General features: G+C 50.3%; 1 protein-coding gene across 2 annotated transcripts in view; it reads right to left on the bottom strand.

Annotated features, from left to right (window-relative positions):
• The window catches only part of EPHB2 (EPH receptor B2), a 103,165-nt gene that overhangs the window by 11,802 nt on the left and 73,101 nt on the right, over window positions 1-18,262 (bottom strand). For both annotated transcript variants that reach the window (XM_034068196.1, XM_034068197.1), the window contains exons 6-7: window positions 7,007-7,131; window positions 623-785 (exon numbers count right to left, since the gene is read on the bottom strand). In XM_034068196.1, coding sequence (XP_033924087.1) covers window positions 623-785; window positions 7,007-7,131 — 288 coding nt within the window. The remainder of the gene's footprint in view (window positions 1-622; window positions 786-7,006; window positions 7,132-18,262) is intronic.

Here is an 18,262-nt window from a genome sequence, read left to right as displayed (position 1 = left end):
CTCCATCTCTGGCAGTGATCAAGGCCAGGCTGGACAGAGCCTTGGGTGACATGGTCTAGTGTGAGGTGTCCCTGCCCATGGCAGGGGGGTTGGAACTGGATGAGCTTAAGGCCCTTTCCAACCCAAACCATCCTATGATTCTAAGGTCAGAGCACATCCCTGAGCCATGTCCACATTTGCATGGCTATTGCTAATGGGTTTCCTGGCATGGTTTTGGTCCTGGACCTATAGTGCTATCCCAGGCATGGCTCAGGTTGGCTGTGACTGGAAAAGTGCCCCAGTAGAAAGGCTGGATGGCGCTATCTCTTTTGAGTGGAAATTTTAGTCCCATGGATGCAAGCTGTGCCTTGCTCCTTGGCCTCAGGGCCACAAAACTGGCTTGGCCTGTTTGATTTAGCAGCATAAATTCAGAAAACAAAGACTCAGGTCTGCATTTGTCACCGACAGCTGTGCACATGAAGATCACAAACCTTGTTTCCTCTAAATCCAACCGAGTCAACATGTCCCCATGTACCCTTGAAGCAACATCAGAGGGACCAGCACTGCTGCCAGTGCACCTCCATCTTCCTCCAGTCTCTCTAAACCCTGTGTCATCTGTATATAAAGGCATCTGAAGGCTCACCTTCAGTCATAGTCTGGAAATACATCTTGCCACTATACCGGCCATACCCAGCCACAGTACGTGCCCGCACTTGGAAGACGTAGATGGTGCCAGCTTTGAGGTTTTGCACTGCCACGGTGTTGGTGGGGCTCTTCACTGTTGTGGAATTTACTTCACTCAGATCCTGCCAAGAAAACACAAATCTGTCATCGGGAAAGTCAAGTGGAGAATCAGGCACTGCATTTCTAGAAGGAAGAAGTGCAGGAGACCAGGGCAGCATGGATGGAGAAACAACCGTAAGGAGAGCACGGGCCTGAACAAACAGGTTATTTCTCTGAGCCTGCATCCTGGCAGGGAAACACAGTAAGAGGAATGTGAGTATGGATATCCCTGGGCTATCACCTCTCAGGAAAGGCTTGGATGAAGGTGTTAGATAGGAAATTCAGGTAATTTCTCCAAGCCTTAAGGTCAATGGGGATGGGAACTGTTTCCCTCTTCTGTACCCACTTTCTCTTAGCACTGTCCTTCTTCCTCACTTCCTGCTCCTGCGACTGATCCAGCTTTGGCAGCCCCTCCATTCGCTCTTCTCCATCTCCTTTTGCCTGTGCTGGAGCTAAAGCCCACCTGAACATAGGGTTTTGGACCTCAAGAGAAGTACTGCTACCTGGGCCTGGGTCATGGTTTAAGTCCAGCCACTGCCTCAGAACTATGCAGCCATTCACTCCCCCCTTTTCCCTATGTCCCAGGTGGGATGGGGAGGAGAATCGAAAGAATGTAAACCCCACAGGTTGAGATAAGAACAGCCCAATAACTAAATATAATATATAAAGTATAATGTAAAACTACTACTACTAATTATAAGGGAAATAACAAGGGTAGAGAATATAAAACTAAAAGAGGAAAGGAAAAAACCCCAATAAACACAAGCAAAGCACAATACAATTGCTCACCACCCACCGACCGATACCCAGCCCGACCTGGGCCTTCTGAGTGACTGCACTCAGTTTCTATCCTGGGCATGATGTGCTGTAGTATGGAATACCCCTATGGCTAGTTTGGCCCAGGTGTCCTGGCTCTGCATCCTCCTGGCTTCTTGTGCCCCTCCTCACTGGCAGAGCATGAGAGACTGAAAAGACCTTGGTCAGGGTAAGCATCACTGAGCAACAACTAAAACACAGGTGTGTTATCAGCACTGTTCTCAGACTAAAGCCCAAACACAGCCTTGCACCAGCTACTAAGAAGGAGAAAAAGAACTGTTACAGCCTACTTCACTCACTGTTTGCAGTACCCCTGCCCAGTGACTGCTTCACCAGGGACCATGCCAAGTTTTGAAAGCTGGGCAACCAAACAGTGTATTTAAAAGCAACAATGAGACTACTTCCAAATTTGAGCAGCCCCATCATAATGGTATAGATGGCACTGCACTTGTGTAGATGATGGATCCATCACTGTCCTTAGTAATTATGCTCTTTTAGCTGAACATCCAGAAGCACTAGTGGATGGGCAGGGTCTCCTTGTGCAAGCCCCTGTACAAGAGAACAGGCAGCCCTGGTCCCTCCAGGGACATGGAGAAACAGGTCAACAGAGGATGGAAGAGGGTGCTGAATGTGGTCAGGGCTAGATGCCTGGCAGCCACGAAGTCCCGAAAGCCAACTCTAAGCAGCAATACACGCAAACAGCGTGGGTTCTGGGAAACAGAGGCATCTTAGGAAAGCCAAGCTGTTAGTACGAGCTCCCATAAAACAGGCACAGGCAACAGCCTTGGAATCAAACGTGTGTAGCTGTGTTGAAAGGGCTCGACCTTTCTGGTAGCACCTCCGATCTGGCAGGTCAGGCTGCCTTGGCAGGATCACCGGTTGGAAGAGATCAGCAGCTGACAGCTCAGAGTCTGAGCTGGCAAGTTTACAGGCAAATCTCTGGAATCCGCTCACTTCAGGCACTGCAATGGGCTCAGCAAGCCCATGAACTGCCACTCCATGCAGGCTGACCAGTGAGGTGAGATAACCTCATGAGAAGTAGGCAGGGACTGGCACAAAGGAGTCACACATATAGCTTGTGCAATGGCATCAAGTAGGACTGAGGGTGTGATCAAGGAACTGGACTTCTGTCTCGGATGTGAAACTCTATGGAGGTGGGGGGACGACATGGAGGGATTTCTTCTTGTCCTGTGCTACCATTAGACCAGAATGAAACTCCCCATGAGGAGCAAAGCATTCACTCCTCCTCACTAACTCCTGCAAGGACTCCTCAAGGACACAGGGTGTTAAAGCAGTGATGAAGCAGAAGGTCCCACCTTGTGATGAACCAAGGTTTCATCACACAGTGGTACACGTCATGCAGGATGCTGCTCTCTTGTGCTGCTTTGGCTGCCTGCAGGCACAGTGAAGGAGGAGTCAGTGGAGGCTCTGCACCAAGCTTTGCACACCCTTTGCCTGGGCTGTGTCCTCAGCCTCCTCAACTGATGAAGCACAGGGTGAGTCAGAAGTTGTCTTCCTCACCAATAAATGGTGGGGTTTGCCTTTGGGGGCTGCTGGTCTCCTTTCTTTTCTGCTTAGCCATCTGGTGACTTTGCTCTCATGTTCATTCCCTTGTGAGAACAGCATTGGTACCTTCTCTCAGAGGATGCGCACAGCCAGAAGCCATAGTACCAGCAACACGAGAGGCCCACAAAGAACAGTCATTCACTGTGGGGCTCCATACAACAGATCATGTTGAACCAATGTTCTCCTTATGTTCCTGGGAGAGCTTGGTGCTTCCTCAATTAGACATTGTGCTGGAACAGAGCTGCAAATGCACTGGCATTTGTGAGATGGATTATACTCACGACCTGGGGTTGAGCAGACTCTTCTCCCCACAGCTGCAAAGCAGCTGAAAGGCAACATTCATGGAGTTAATTTGTTCTTGTATGAAGCTTTTGATTGAGCAGTGCTCTGGTGTGGATGGCTGGTAAGAGAGTGGTCTGCCAGGAATGTGCTTCTCCCAATACAATGCACAGTCAAATGTGCAGTCAAACTTGGAGGCTCCCAAATGCTGATGGCACATCACTCAGCAGGGTAATGAGGAGCACCTCTGAAAACACCTTGGATTAACAGGTTCAGGAACAGTTTTTTCTCCCAAAAAACCTAAAAAAACAGCTTTATCCACCAGGACCTGGCACTGGAGGTGCGCAGGTATCACTGGGGTGTTTGGGAATTAGACTAGTGACAGTGAAAAGCTCAAGTACAGAGAAACAAAACCCAAGAAAGATCAAGCAAAGATGAACACCCAGGAAACTCATGGCCTTTGTGTGTCTGATCAGGCCTCAGCAGTGCCTCGGACCTTTCCCAGGAAGGCTAAGAGGGAAATAGGTCAGGACATGTTTACAGCTTTAAGTGCTCAGGGGCTTGCATGAATCCTCCCAGGCCCTTGGATGGCACAAACAACACAGCTGCCTTAAAATCATTTGTCCAACTGTTGGAGGGGACCTCATCCCTGCTCTTGGAGGACTTTAAATTGAATGCAATGGGCATGCTTACATGATGGTTTATAACTGGGGAAATCGATGTCTGCTCTCTGAGGAAGGTGTTCTCATGACTCTGCTCTCCTTTAATCCTACAAATAAAAGAGCTTTTACAGCTCTCCACCTTCCCTCATCAAACCTATTCTGTTCCCTTGGCATACAGCTCAGCATCAGCTCTCCAGCAACCTCTGCATTCACTTCAAACACTCTTCCCCTTCCACCCCTAGGGCTTCCTCAGTAGGTCAAGGGCATCCCAGGCACTTTAGGGTTTAAGTCCAAGCTGTTGTTTTTTGCATAGGTTTGTTGGGTTTGTTTTTTTGGGTGGTTTTGGGGTTTTTTTCCTGCTCATTTTGGTTTTAATTCGGAAATCCTAATTCAAAATAACACACTTCTTATTTCCTCATAGCTTTGCTTTTGAATCCTCATCTGCTTCCCATGAGTCAAATTTAAGCTGGAACCAAAGTCTGATCAATAGAGTTCCTTGAAGCACAGTCTGTGAAAGGCCCAAAGAATCTGCAGAAAGTATTTCTAAAGAGCCATGCTTTATCATCCAAAAATCAATCAATAAATACATGCATCAAGCCAAAGGAAAATGTCAACCGACTGAATTTGGCAAACAGCTCCTCTGTGCATCTGCACAGCAGCACTTTGCTGTGGTTCCTGAAGCAAACAGAGCCACACGTACCAAGCTAGTCCGAGGCTGTGTGCCAAATCATCACATACATCTGAATTTCAGCCCCTAAGGGATTGTGTGCATTAAAGAGGGATGCTCAGATGTGGGAACAGGGTACTGCCAGCCGCTCTGGGGGTAGAGCCATGGGGTCCACAGTTTCCTGACTGATGGAGAACACCACTTGGGTGGAGAGCTCAAAAGCATTTGTTCTCCCAGCCAGGAATATGATCAATTGCATTGCATTAAAGAGTGTCTGGATGCCTCTCACAAGAAAACTGAGCCCCTCACAGACGCAGTGTGGCCCCTGGGACTGCAGGAAAGCCATCATGATTCTGTGATAAGGCCATGAGAAGGATGGTGAATGTCTTCTATAAGGAAAGTCTGAGTGAGTTGGGGGTTTTCAGCCTGGAGAAGAGAATGGGGAGACTTCATTGTAGCCTTTCAACACTTAAAGGAGGCTTAAAAGAAAGATGGGGACAGGCTTTTTAGTAGGGGCTGTAGCAATAGGACAAGGAGTAACAGTTTTAAACTGAAGAAGGGTAGATTCAGGCTAGATATAAGGAAGAAATCGTTACAATGAGAGTGCTAAAAGTCTGCCATAGTTTGCCCACAGAGGTTGTGGATGCCCCATCCCTGGAAACATTCAAGATCAGGGGTTCTAAGCAAGCTGATGTCCCTGCTCATTGCAGTGGGGTTGGAACTGGGTGACCTTTAAAGGTCCCTTCCACCCCAAACCATTCAATGATTCTATGAACTACTGGGACAGAGCACCTCAGCATCAGCATATGGGGTTGCTTGCCTTGTCCTCTCTGCTGGGGCTCAGTGCTCCACCTGAGAGCCTGATGCCATGAAATGCATTGCTTGAGTGTGGCTTGGGCCACTTGTCCCTGTCATCAGGAACATGCTGTGCCCTAAGCTCTGACAATGGGGCAAGCAGATGCTCACCTTGCGGTCCCTTGTGATGACTGGCCACAAACAGAAGCTTCCCCTTTAGACAAAAACTCCATTTATTTACAGCCTCTCCCAGAAAACAGAGGGGAAAGAAAGAAAATGGGGAAGAGATTAAGAGAAAGTAAGAGGAGGAGAATGAACTCCCTGAGATCTGTCCCTATGCTGAGCATCCCTGGGGAAAAGACCAGATCTGTCTTGTTACCTCGCCACATATTCTGGGATCATTTCCAAGGGTCAAATAAATGGCTGTGATTTATGTGATATAGGTCAGGACCTATTTAACAGCTTACAAAGAAGCTCCCCCCCCCCATCCTCATTCTCCCTCTGGCTCTTGGTGATGAGAAAATAGGTCACAGGCAGGCAGTGGGGGGGATTAATCATTTCTTCTGGCAACTGCTGGGAAAAATATTTTCAGTTCCATTTAATCATAAAGCTTTTTAATTAGTTAGTTTGCAATTTTTAATGTATAGTTTATAAGCTCTCGTGTAAGGGGCAGATTCCTGGAAGGAGAAATCACCTGCTCCCCACATCCCCTGGGTAGCATGGGTGAAGTTCACCAGCATGGCAGAGCTTGGCAGGTCCTGGGACCATGGTCATTAAACTCCAGCCCCATGGCACAGACACACTGGCACAGCCCTGGCTCGCAGTCCCTCTGCTTGCATGGGCAGGGAGGATGCAGAAGGAGCATGTTCCTTGGGGATGAAAGAGCCACAGTTGTAGACCCCCTTCACATCAGCCTCTCCTGACTCTGTAGTGTGCTATTTACCCCCCATAGGAGTATGGGGTGGCTTCTCCCTGATACCACATCTGGGTTCAGGCTGCACACAGATGTCAAACTTACCTTTGGTGTAAATACACAGAAAGACAGAATTACACTGCATCTCGAAGACTGGACACTCAGCTAGTGTGGTCCAGCCAGGGAGCAGATGCTCCCTACCAACCATCCCAATTCCCCACTAATGCCCCAGTAGGGGAAAGGGAAAAATCAGAGCTTGGACCCTGGCTATTGAGCTCTCCCTGCAATGGGTCCACCAGCCACAAGTGCTGGAGAGGTGAAGGAGGAATCTCTCCTAAAGACCAGCAGCGTTTCCACACCTGCAGTACCTACACAGAGACACTGGAACAGCTTGACAGCCACTGCCACCTGCACGGCCAACTGCAGCAAGAGAGGTAACTACTGACCAACCAACTGCTGTAGCCAGTGTCACACCCTTGCAGGAAGCTTTGCACCACCTCCTCTCCCAAAACCCTGTCCCTGACCCCAGCCAAGGTCCCGCAGTACCTTCTCATAATATTGCAGCTCATAATCCAGGATGACTCCATTGGGTTGGTCAGGCTGAGACCATGAGAGGGTAATGCTGTCCACGGTGCGGCTGACCTGGTGCATGATGGACACAGCTGAAGGAGCTGGAAGAGAGATCAAGAGAGAGGCCTCAGTCAGATGCCTGCTGCATCCCCTGGCTGGAGGCAGACGGGTGTATTACTGATGCTTGAAGCTAATTAATTTGCCTTCAGCAGTGGCAGAGCTATCTGGGGGTCAGGGGATCCTGGCTGCTGCTATTTGCAGAGAGCAGCTAGGGGAGGGCAAAATGCTCCTGCTGCACAGTAAGAGTTTGTAATTAGACAACATGCAGACAGTGTCTCAGGCAGGAAAACAGACCATTCCCAGGCGAAGTAGAGCCAGGGCTGGAGCAAACACAGCCTTATTCCCCTAGAAAAGCATTACCAGCCCAGCAACATGCAATCCTCTCTGCTTGCCTTGGGGAAACAGGGGTTTTGTACTTTGACATTTGCATAGAGAAGCTTTCGAAGGCAGAGATGCAGGAAGCAAGCAGCTCCTCTCCGCCTGGGTGTGCTGGGTCTGCAAGCTGCACATGGCAATGAGGGGAGGCGCATCAGGCAGCCTGAGCAGGCAATGCAAACCTGACCTGACACACTGACAATGGGGAGCCACCCGCCTCGCCAGCGTGCCCTGGAAACAGCACACCCACAGATGCCACTCGTCCCACTGTGCACAATGAGACCTTCCAGCAGCTCCTCAGACAGCCCAGCCACACGTCCACCCCTTCACTGCCCTGTGCTGCCTGCATGGCTCCACACACGGCCAGGCTGGGACCATGCTAAGGGGAAATGCTCTTCCAGGGAGCTGTGCTGACAAGTTCATGGGGCAGGACCAGGCTGACAGCTCCCTGGGAAACTCTGACCTGCTCTGTTCCTGCCTGTTGTGGACCGGGGCAGGGGAGCAAGGAGCCTGGACTGCTTTTAACCTGTGCTGGCTCAGTCATTGACAGCAGAGATGCTTCAGCACTACAGGTATCTGCCTACAGCCCCCTCGCTGGAGGGGTTGGCACATGGAGATGCCCACACTGCCCTCTCTTCACTCTGAGAGCAGTGAGCAGAGCACGGGTCCTTGTCCACCCTGTGCCCAGCCTGCTGACAGCAGAGCCAATGCAGCCTGCAGGGATGTCAGTCCAGAGCCCATCCCAGACATCACTCATCACCAGCCCAGCCTTGGAGAGTGCTAACTCCAGCACAGCCTTAGCCCTGGCACATCTGCCAGCACAGACCCACTGCTTCAGCAGCTTTGGGGCAGAGGGCAAGCCTCTGGGATGGGAGAGAAATGGAAAGTGGTAGCAAGAAAGCTTCCCCATCACTTGTATGCCAGGCCTAGTTATAAATGGATGCAGAGAGGCTTGCACTCAGAAGGGCTTTTACCAGGCCCGACCCTTTCAATATTTCATGGAAGAACAACTCATTTGACAGCTCTGAGAAACAGTTTGGAAGAGTGGCACACAAAGCAAAGCATCAATTACCCGTCTCCAGTCTGCTTTCCTTTGGCACTACAAGCAGCGACAGAAACTGTGCCAGCTGAGGACTGCAGACACAGCAGCAGTAGGACTGTGCTACTTGGACCAGTGTGGCTGCAGCATGTTCTTGCACATTGCTGTAATGAATTACAGCTGAGCAACTGCTCTCAAAGTATACCAACAGAAGCCATCCATCTGCCTCCTCACTACTGGTTTTCTGGATTCAGAGCACGGTAGCTCTCAGGATGTTCAATGCCTGTGTGCCAAAGGGAGTTAGGGCTGGATATGTTAAAGCAAAATCTGCCACCACACTGCTCCACTGTTTCCCTCATCTCCTTGGGTTTCCCCACTCTTGACGGAAGGTGCAAGGCAGGCTAGCCTCAGCAAAGTGCTGGCCATCACCACCTTTGTCCAGCACTCATTCAAAGTAAAGTGCAGAGAACTTCCACCATGGGAAGTATCCAAGGTCAGCTTGGACAGGCCTTGCAGCAACCTGATCTAATGAAAAACATCCCTGTCCGTGGCAGGAAGGTATCTTTACAGGTACTTTCTGGCCCAAACCATCCTCTGATTCCAATGGATCCTGAGACCAGCGCCCTACCTCCTCCTAAACGCCAATCCTGCCATCCGCTTCTGGCTAAAGCCAAACCCTGTTACCCACCAGTCTGAATCTCTCCATCATCTCAGACCATCCCTTATCCCTTATATCCTAGTCCCACTGCTACATGGCCCATCTTGCAAACTCCTGGGATTAGTTTCTCACACTGGTATTAAGATAAAGCACAGGTAACAATTCTGGAGCCTGTGAGCTCTTGCCAGACCTTGCTGCTTCCTTGACAACACATTTCATAGGACATCTGCAATCTCCAAGACAAGTATTTCTCCCTGTGGAGAAAGGCCTTGGAAGGAAGATGTGACCAAACTACAGATCACCCTGCAGCATGGGATTGGGCCTGAGTACACAGCCCATGGTCTCTCTGGCACATCTGAGCTGCACATGCTCTGGGAACTCATCCCACACTCATACAGGCTGCTCCAGGACAGAGGCTGTGTACACCCAGACCTGTCCCACTACAGAACTGGGATGTGGCAGCATTCCATGATTTAGATACAGATTCCACAGCTGGCCTTGCAGCTGCAGAAGCATCTCAGCTATGGGTCCCCCTGGGTAGGAGCAAGTACCATGGGATGCTTTTCTGCCACTTCCATGCATTGTGGGCCAGCCTGGGAGGACAAGGCTTCTGCAAGGCATCTCCTGCTTCCTCCATGCTGAGGAAGCTGCAGAAGATAACAGCTAGAGCACCATGTGAATCATTTGTGACCAGCCACGGCCCAGGTAGGCAGCTGTGGAACACGGTGAACCTGCCCTCATCTGGCTTAGAAATGAGAGAACCAAACAGATGAGGTGGGGCTCATCTGATGAGCCTTAATGAGGCAAATGGGATGAGTGACTACAGCAACTTCAGCACTTCTCTTCTACCTGGGGCAAAGGAGTGTCTCTGGATAGGCAGGAACCTCCACCATTGCATCTTCTCAGTGACTGCTGTGCTATCACAGACATAGGGGAAAGGCACCATAATAAAATCACAGAAAGACTTAGGTCAGTTTTGACCCTGGGAGGTTTCCAGCCCAGCTTGCTTGCAGAATCATTTCAGAGTCAGCCTTGTCTAGGCTCGAGCTTGGGGCTTCAGCACTTTACCTTAATGCACCAGGAGCTGAGCAGACTTCTCTGCTCATGGGCAGCTCCAGAGGAGGAATCCATGGGGGTGTCAAAAGCTCTTATTGTCTGGCTTTTCTGCAGCCCACACAGAGTGCAAGGAGCTGCCTGAGCTCAGCTACTGGGAACACTTGGGAAGGATGGGGATCCAGATGTACCCCACCTTCAGGGCTCAACAGCAGAGCCTGTTGAACATGGTAGAAAAGATTAAGGGAAATAAGGAAAAGCGAGAAGACAAGAAGGGAAGCAAGCTGAGTTTTCCAGGCAATACCTGAAAGAAGGTCACAGAGACTGCAAAACCCAGGGCATGATGAGACAGCACAAGGACATGTCAATTTTGCAGGAAATTGGGAAAAGTGACCATAACGTTCTGGTCTGAACATCAGCATGAGACTGGCAACAGAAGCCAGGCAGTGAGTTAAACACAGCTGAAACGCTTGGGGTGACCCTGTGTTATAGACAGACATCCTGATTTCTCTGAGGACTTCATATTATGGTGAGCCCGCTGTGCTTCTTGCAAGGTTTGCCTTGCAGTTACTGGCCCTGTTCTAAAATGCACCTATTCTTTTCAGGTGGAAGCGTACGGACTTGAGCTTCCAAGTGCTGGAAGTTTAGAAACGGACTTTTGCCCTCATAGAAGAACTGAAAGATCATGAAAGTATTTCCTTTCCCTCTGTTACCTGAGTTTCTTGTGTGCTTCACAGATTTATCAGCCCACAGATCAATTTGATGACTCTCTTCTGAACCTTTCCCAGTTTTCCGCATAAACCTCGAAACTGATGGCAGTAGCCAGTAACCATCTCTAGCTCCAGAGACAGCATCCACCTCCTCACTCAGGTTTGCTATTGCTCTGTGTCCAACATGGCACTTCCCTGACTCAGCCTCATCCTCAGCCAGATGGGCAGAGCTGCTGTTCCCTCTCTGCAAAGGGACGAGGTACCTGCTGCTTCCTTCACTCTGTGCACTTCACTGCTGATGCAGGGCTGGAACAAATGCCTCAGGACCCAAGACACTTCTGCATTCCCTATAACCCTGTGTCGTGCTGGGAGCAGGGTGAGAGGCCCTGGATGCATCTGAAATCAGAGCAATTAGTAAAATTGCTATGTAAAGCTTAGGGCAATTCATTACAATAAAACTGACAAAAAGCAGCAAGGGGGCATCACACAATGTATTGGGTGAATGGGAAATAAATAGGCCCATTTTCCTCCTTGGTGTTACATCCCTGACTTGTACCATTTAGAGGCATTCTTAGGAAGATGGAGTGTTTCCCTCCCCAACCTATACCCATGACACCAGGTTTTCTTAATCTGGCCAAACAAGCCCAGGAGTCCTCAGGGCATCTGCTGGGGCATCTTCCTCTTTTATTGAAACAGCATCCATCTGGGAGCTGTTACCTTTCTCCTAGCCTGGCTTCTTCACTATCCTATGGTGGCCTCCCTCCTATCCTGCTTCTACCTCTTCATTACAGAGAGACAAAGAATAAAGACATAAGAGTCTATAAGGAATCACTTAACAGGAGAGCAAGCAGGCACCTTCCTCACAGACATCGAGCAACATAATCTGAGATCCTGTGGCACAGTCTGCTCCCTTATGCATGCTCATTCACCCCATCCCAGGGGACCTACCAGGGCTACAAGCATCCTATTTCTAATAAGCTTTGATAGCAGAGGCAAATTTTCCATGCCAGGCCCTGATCTTGAGCCACCACAACTGCCAGGGGCTGCTGCCACTGGTTTTTAGTAGGTCTGACTCCCAGTGACGTGATGCTGCTGAAACGAGCCCCCTTCTACCTACACACCAGATGATGTCCACAGCACTTCAGGGCTGCTCCAAAACACCTATACCCTTGGTGCTGCTGTCAAGCTGTGGAAGGTCACACTGCTCAGGCTGGGAAGCTGCACTGTTGCTCTAAAGGGGATAAAACTGGACAAGACACTGCCAGCAGACAGAGCAACACTACAGGGAGCAGCCCAGTGTGTTGGACTCCCCAGGCAGCATCTTCTGCATCATAGAATCATAGAATAGTTAGGATTGGAAAGGACCTCAAGATCATCCAGTTCCAACCCCCCTGCCATGGGCAGGGACACCTCACACTAAACCATATCACCCAAGGCTTCATCCAACCTGGTCTTGAACACTGCCACGGATGGAGCATTCACTACCTCCCTGGGCAACCCATTCCAGTGCCTCAGCACCCTAACAGTAAAGAATTTCTTCCTTATATCCAGTCTAAACCTCTGCTGTTTAAGTTTCAACCCGTTACCCCTTGTCCTGTCAATCCCTGTCTGTTTCATAGACACCTGCTGGGGGACACCAGGATCTTCCTGCAGCTTCTCTTTCATGATCTTTACACCATCTGAAATGCTACCAGTTGCAATCCACCCCCTGTTTTGCCCCTACCCCCTGCCTCCTTCATCTGCCTTTCACTCTTTGCCTACCAGTGGGTCAGCGCTGTTGAGATCATGGTACAATCAAAGCGCTTCCACTCTGTTGGCTTAGCTGGAAGAGTTAGGTTACAGGCAGCAAACCCTATCTCTGATCACTTTAATACCACTAACCCATGTCATGTCAGACAGAGTCAACATTTGCTCTGGAAAACACTCAGGACAGGGAAAGCAAAGCCAAGCTGGCCTGTGGCCTCTCCCCAGCAACACTTTGAAACTACCCAGGGGACACAAAAAAAGAGGTGAACAGCTGGGAGTTTTCCAGCATCTCCTCGGAGCCCTCCTGACAGATCCTGGAGTGTCAGGTTACTGGACCGGGAGCTGCTTTTATTCCTATAGGAGAGTCAGCAGGGAATTCTGGCATTTTCAATTACCCACATGCAGAAGCGGCTGTGATCTGGGGTCAGGATTAACTGCATGACCCCCAGCTGAAGACAGAGTGGCAGGGAAATGCACCATGATGTTGCAAGGCACCAGCTAGTCCAGAGGCCATGGGACAGGGCAGTAAATGGGGAGATGTGGGGCAGAAAGTTGCTGATAGAGGATCTGGCAGTGGATGCCTGCAAGTGCCTTGCAAACAGGGCAAAGAGAAAGCCTTAGGGTCATGGGCAAGCTTCTCTTCCACTGCTTTTACCCAGGGATGCAGCCTCATTGGTCACTCAGGTAGCTCCAACACATGGCAATAACATGGGAATGGGATCCCACATGGCACCAGAGCAGGGCATTCCTCAGTACAGGGGTCCCAGAGCTCCTTCTGCACTTCCAGCTCCACACAACCCCAGCAGCTCACTCCAGAGAGACTAAAGGATAAGTGCTGTGATCAGCCATGGAGCAAGGGCTTCCCTGACCTTGAAGCCACAGAGCCTGGAGACATTTGGGCTGGAATCCAGGCTCCAGCAGAGCCCAAACCCCATTGTTTGAACTGGCAGGAGCACACAGGGCCCCCACGCAAGGCTGCAAGCAGGCAAAATAGGCACACGGGGCTTAGATGACCTCTGTTTCTCAAGCACAGGCAGAGCAGAGAGCCAGGAAAACTCACTCTGCCCTTCCCCACAGACCTGGGTGCCTTGTCCCAGGAGGTTACCCAAGGAACACATAATCCACATCAGCCCTCGCTCCTTGTCCCAAGGCATCCCAGTGCCACACAAGCCCCAGAAGGTGACTGTCACTGTGCAGTGGTCTCTAGCTGTCCCCAGTCCAGGTCCAATCGCTCAAAGCCCCAGTTCTTCATGCTCTTACTCAGCTCAAAGTCCAACTGCATCTAATACCTAACTGAAAACTGACTTCTTTGGTTAAACCTCCATTTTTCACTTCTCCAGGTAAAGCACTCTCCTGCCATTTAAGCATCGCAGGCTTTCACAGCCCAAGCCCTCCTGAATAATGGGTTTGAATTGGAGATGCTTTCCTCTAACATAAGCACTGAAAACATCACAGTAAGGAATACCTGGCTGAGGAAGTGAGGAAGGGAAGCTTTTCCTTTGTCCTCAATAGCAACACTGGTGACTGTGCTCTGCATGGGAGGTTGGGCTGGAGCCCTCCAGAGGCTCCTCCATCAGCACTTCAGTGTGTGTGATTCTCCTCCCAAAAGGGTTCACTATTGCTTGGACTATTAAAACGTTTGCTCACCCAATTTATTTCCCAATGTCCACCCCTGTGATGGCTTCTTCAGGAGCTATATCCTTTTGAAATCATTACCTGGCAGCACACATCCCTTCACATCCACCCTCAAAGCAGCAAAAGCATTGGGCTTGACAGAGCTCTAGCATCCCGGGATTTCACAGCCTGTGAGGTTTTTGCTTCCAAGGTTCCTGGCAAGGTGGCCCCATCAGGCTGGTACCCACACTGCTTGTGTGCATCGAGTGTCTGGAAGAGTTCCCAGCAGGCCCAGCCTCCAGCCCCTTCAGTTTGTGATGACGAATGCTGGAAAGTCTTAAAAGCATGGCAATGCAGTCCAAGCTGGCCCTGGCTCCGGCCCCATTGGAATCAGCAAAGGCTTTGGTGTAGATTACAGCCTTTAAAGCAGTTCCTCCTGCCACAAGCCCGGTGACTTGGGCCAGGCAGATGAAGGCTTTTGGCTGTCTTTATGCTCTTTGTTTAGTTGGGTTTGCAGCCTTCATTTGCATGCTGCCATCCTGCCCATGGAGGAGGCAGGGCTTTTTACTCAGCACTGAGAGGATCCCAGCATCCTACCACTGGAGCAGGTCTGGGGTCACTCAGCACCAAGGTCCTTCCCTCCTCCGGCTTTCCCCTCCCTATGGAAACCTCATCTGCTGCAGATCAAGGCAATGTCATGAGCAAAATGACACCTAATGCAGAGCATCCCCTTGGACCCACTGAGTCTGGCTAATCTAAGGCTGAACTTGCTCCTTTGCTCTCTTTCATGGAGGACTCCAGCAGGCTGGTCCTCCTTTTTGTGGGGGGGCAAGTTTGGAAGCATCGGAGGGTATCTGGAAAGAACATTTACTGCCCAGCCCTACCAATGCAGCAGGCTCCTGCACACTTGCCAGTGGCTGTGATGAACAGGAACCAGGCTCCAACCAGACAGGCATGTTGAGGATGCTCCTGCCTGAACCCCATCAGATAGACATCATTTTACACATAGACAGGACTCCTAAATCACAGCGACTCCTGGATGGACCAAGGGACAACCAGCCACAGGGGTGCATTAAACTTGGTTTGCTACAATCATCTATTTATCCACATAATAAACACATCACTGAGTGGTGTATGCTCAGCTGTCCAAGCACTGTGACCCTGACACTGGCCTGCCTTATCTCTGCAGCCTTGCCTACCTGCCTCCAGCATCTCCACCTGCCTGATGCTGGCACTTGATGCCTGGTGAGCAAGCGAAGCAATTAGCACTGCAGACTGCCTGTGCCAAGTGCAGCAGTGAGGAGAAACCACCCCTCTGGAACACGTAAGCAAAAGGTAAGCTCCTTGAGCCCCTCCATCAGCTCTCAGCAGCAGGGACAGCAGCACGTTGTGGGGAGAAGGGGAGGGTTCACCAGAAGGAACTTGCCACCCCATTCATCACGGATGCGCTGTTGTTTTCAGCCCAAAGCCAGCTCCAGATGCGTTGGAACAGGTTTCCAAAGCTCCAGGCAGGTGTGGGAAAAATGATCCTTGCATTCACAGAGTAATTTATGCAACAGGGAAGCCTGGGAGTCAGCAGGGGGAGAAGCTCACAGAGCTGGGAGCAGGCAGAGAAGGGCATCTGCTAGAAAGGCTCTAGCAGTGCAACCCGTGCCCTGCTCTGCCAACATCCCCCAACTGCATGAAGAGGAGTGGTAAAGAGCCAGCAGCTGGCAAAACTCCTGCCATCTGGGAACCTTGGCTGCAGACGGTCTCCAGCAGGCAGAGAAAGGACTTGGACACGGCAGGGTCACTCGCCACAGTGCTGTAAGCCAGGGAGATGCAGGGAAAGCAAGAGGCTGGGCCACCAAGTGACAGGAGGAGGGCAGCAAATGTCAAGCTGCATCCATCAGGTTTCAGTGGCAACAGCCCTGTGTATGGGTGAAGGTGGAAGGTTGGAGCTGTGGATGAAAGAAAGCAAAGAGGGAGAGAAGAAGGGCTGCAGAGCCAGGATGCTTATGTGGGTCCAGGTCTAGCTGTTAATGCTGGATAACAGAAGCAGCCATGAGGGTGTCAAGGTTTCTGGAGGCTTTGGAGCCTAGGAGCCAGCCAAATAGTCACAGAAATAGATCCAGTGAAGTCCCCAGTAGAAGAAACATGGGATTTAAGGGACTTCAGGAATAGTCTTACAGTAGCTCAGCAGACACATTGCTTGCTCTGCCACACAAACATGTGGGAGACAGCTCCACAGCTCAACATTTCTGCTTTCCCACCTCTCAGCATGTTCCTGGAGGTATCGTGGTCCTCCTCTGTCCTAACAATGCTTGTGTCAGTTTTCTGCACACGAAATACTCTACCAGATTTTGAAACATCAAGAACTATGAGGCTGCTTCTCATTGACCTCAGTTAGCCACCTCAGTCCAGCCTCCTGATTCCCCATGCGGGTGGGAGTACTCTCCCATTTAGGCAGTTCCTGGGCAGCCTTTCAGCTTTGCCAGTAGTTTTCGAAATCAAATGTTTTACTGGTGTCCAGACAGGCAAAGTCTACTGCACTTCCTTAGAAAAACCATTGATGTCATTGGGAAAAAGCCAGTGTTACACAGACTCGTGCACAAGGACTTGATGGGCCCTTCTACCTCTTCATGTGCCAAGTCAAAACTGGTTGCCTTTCTGAATGATGCTTTAGCCAAAGACAGGACTGAATGGGAGGGTAATTCATATGCAGATTGATCTAAAACATCTCTTGGCTTGAACCTCTGAAACTTAGTAGAACAAAGAGCAATGGCCATAAATAATACCTTGGGAGGTTCATGCTGAACACAGGGAAAAGCTCCCTGACCAGGGGGAACCCTGGGACAAGTCACTGGAAATGTGGGGAGATCTCTGCCTTTGGGAATTACCCATAAGTGTCTACCCAAAGACATGGCTGCCCTGATGTATTGCTGGCAGTAGTCCTGCCTTAAGTGGCAGGTTGGATGAGAGATCCAAGATGTTGAGATGCTGCAGTCTCCTGCCTTTTACTTCTACACTGGAAGACAAGAAATAGACATTCATGGCTTTTAAGGCCTGGAAAGCTCATTCCACCTTTTCAAGGTGATTTCTGCATACACTTTCCCAGGTTGTTACACAGACAAGTAATTCCTGACTGAGGCCAGCTCAGGGCAAGGCTAAAGCAGCATGAGAGAGAACAGGAGATGCTGAGTCCCTTCTTGTGTTCAGAAGAGTGCAGACCACTGCTGTGCATCCCTCTGAAGGAGGAAGCCAGCCAGACCTTCTGATGAAAGCGAGAAGATAAAAGCAAGAGCCTGTGTGCCCCTGGCAATACAGTCCTCTCTCTGTCTAGCCTGCAGCATAACTAATGTGACAAGCAAACAGCAAGCTGGATGGCTGGTGAGAAGTGCTAATCCCTACCAATCTTATACCTTCACTTTGCCTTCTACCCTGGTTCCACTCCTTTCTCTCCTCATCTGACCCCTCCATGCTCCTGCTGCATTTGGCAGTAAAGCTGCAAAGGACTTTGTTTGGTTGAAGATAAGGGAAATATCTCTCTGCACTTCCCAGGATCTGTCCTGCCTGTGCTGCATCACTCCTGGCTGAACTCCCTACCCCTGCATAAGAGCCAGGCCAGATTCAGTCCATCCACAGTACATTCAGAGCACAGCAAAGCCATAACCCATGTGCTAGTTTTGGACCACTGAAGCATTCAGCTGTCCTTGAGCTCACAGGCACCTCTGAGTCTTGTCGGGACAGTCCTGTCCAATAGACAGTGCCTGGTTGGGATGCAAGCCCCTGGTTGGGATGATGGCCACCATGACGCAGAAACTCAAACCCCAATGGCACAAACAGGATGCACATGTGTGAGCTGCACATCTCTCCAGCCAAAGGACCCATTTCATGACACTGCTGTGAAATGCCACCTGGGATAATAATGCAAAAAATCCTAAGTTATCTGGATCCATAGAAAGGGAGAAGCACCAGTTAACTCTGCCACTGTGGAT

Source organism: Melopsittacus undulatus, chromosome 12 (genome assembly GCF_012275295.1).
Source record: "Melopsittacus undulatus isolate bMelUnd1 chromosome 12, bMelUnd1.mat.Z, whole genome shotgun sequence".
Lineage (NCBI taxonomy): Eukaryota > Metazoa > Chordata > Aves > Psittaciformes > Psittaculidae > Melopsittacus > Melopsittacus undulatus.
This window is presented reverse-complemented; position numbering and strand designations above follow the sequence as displayed.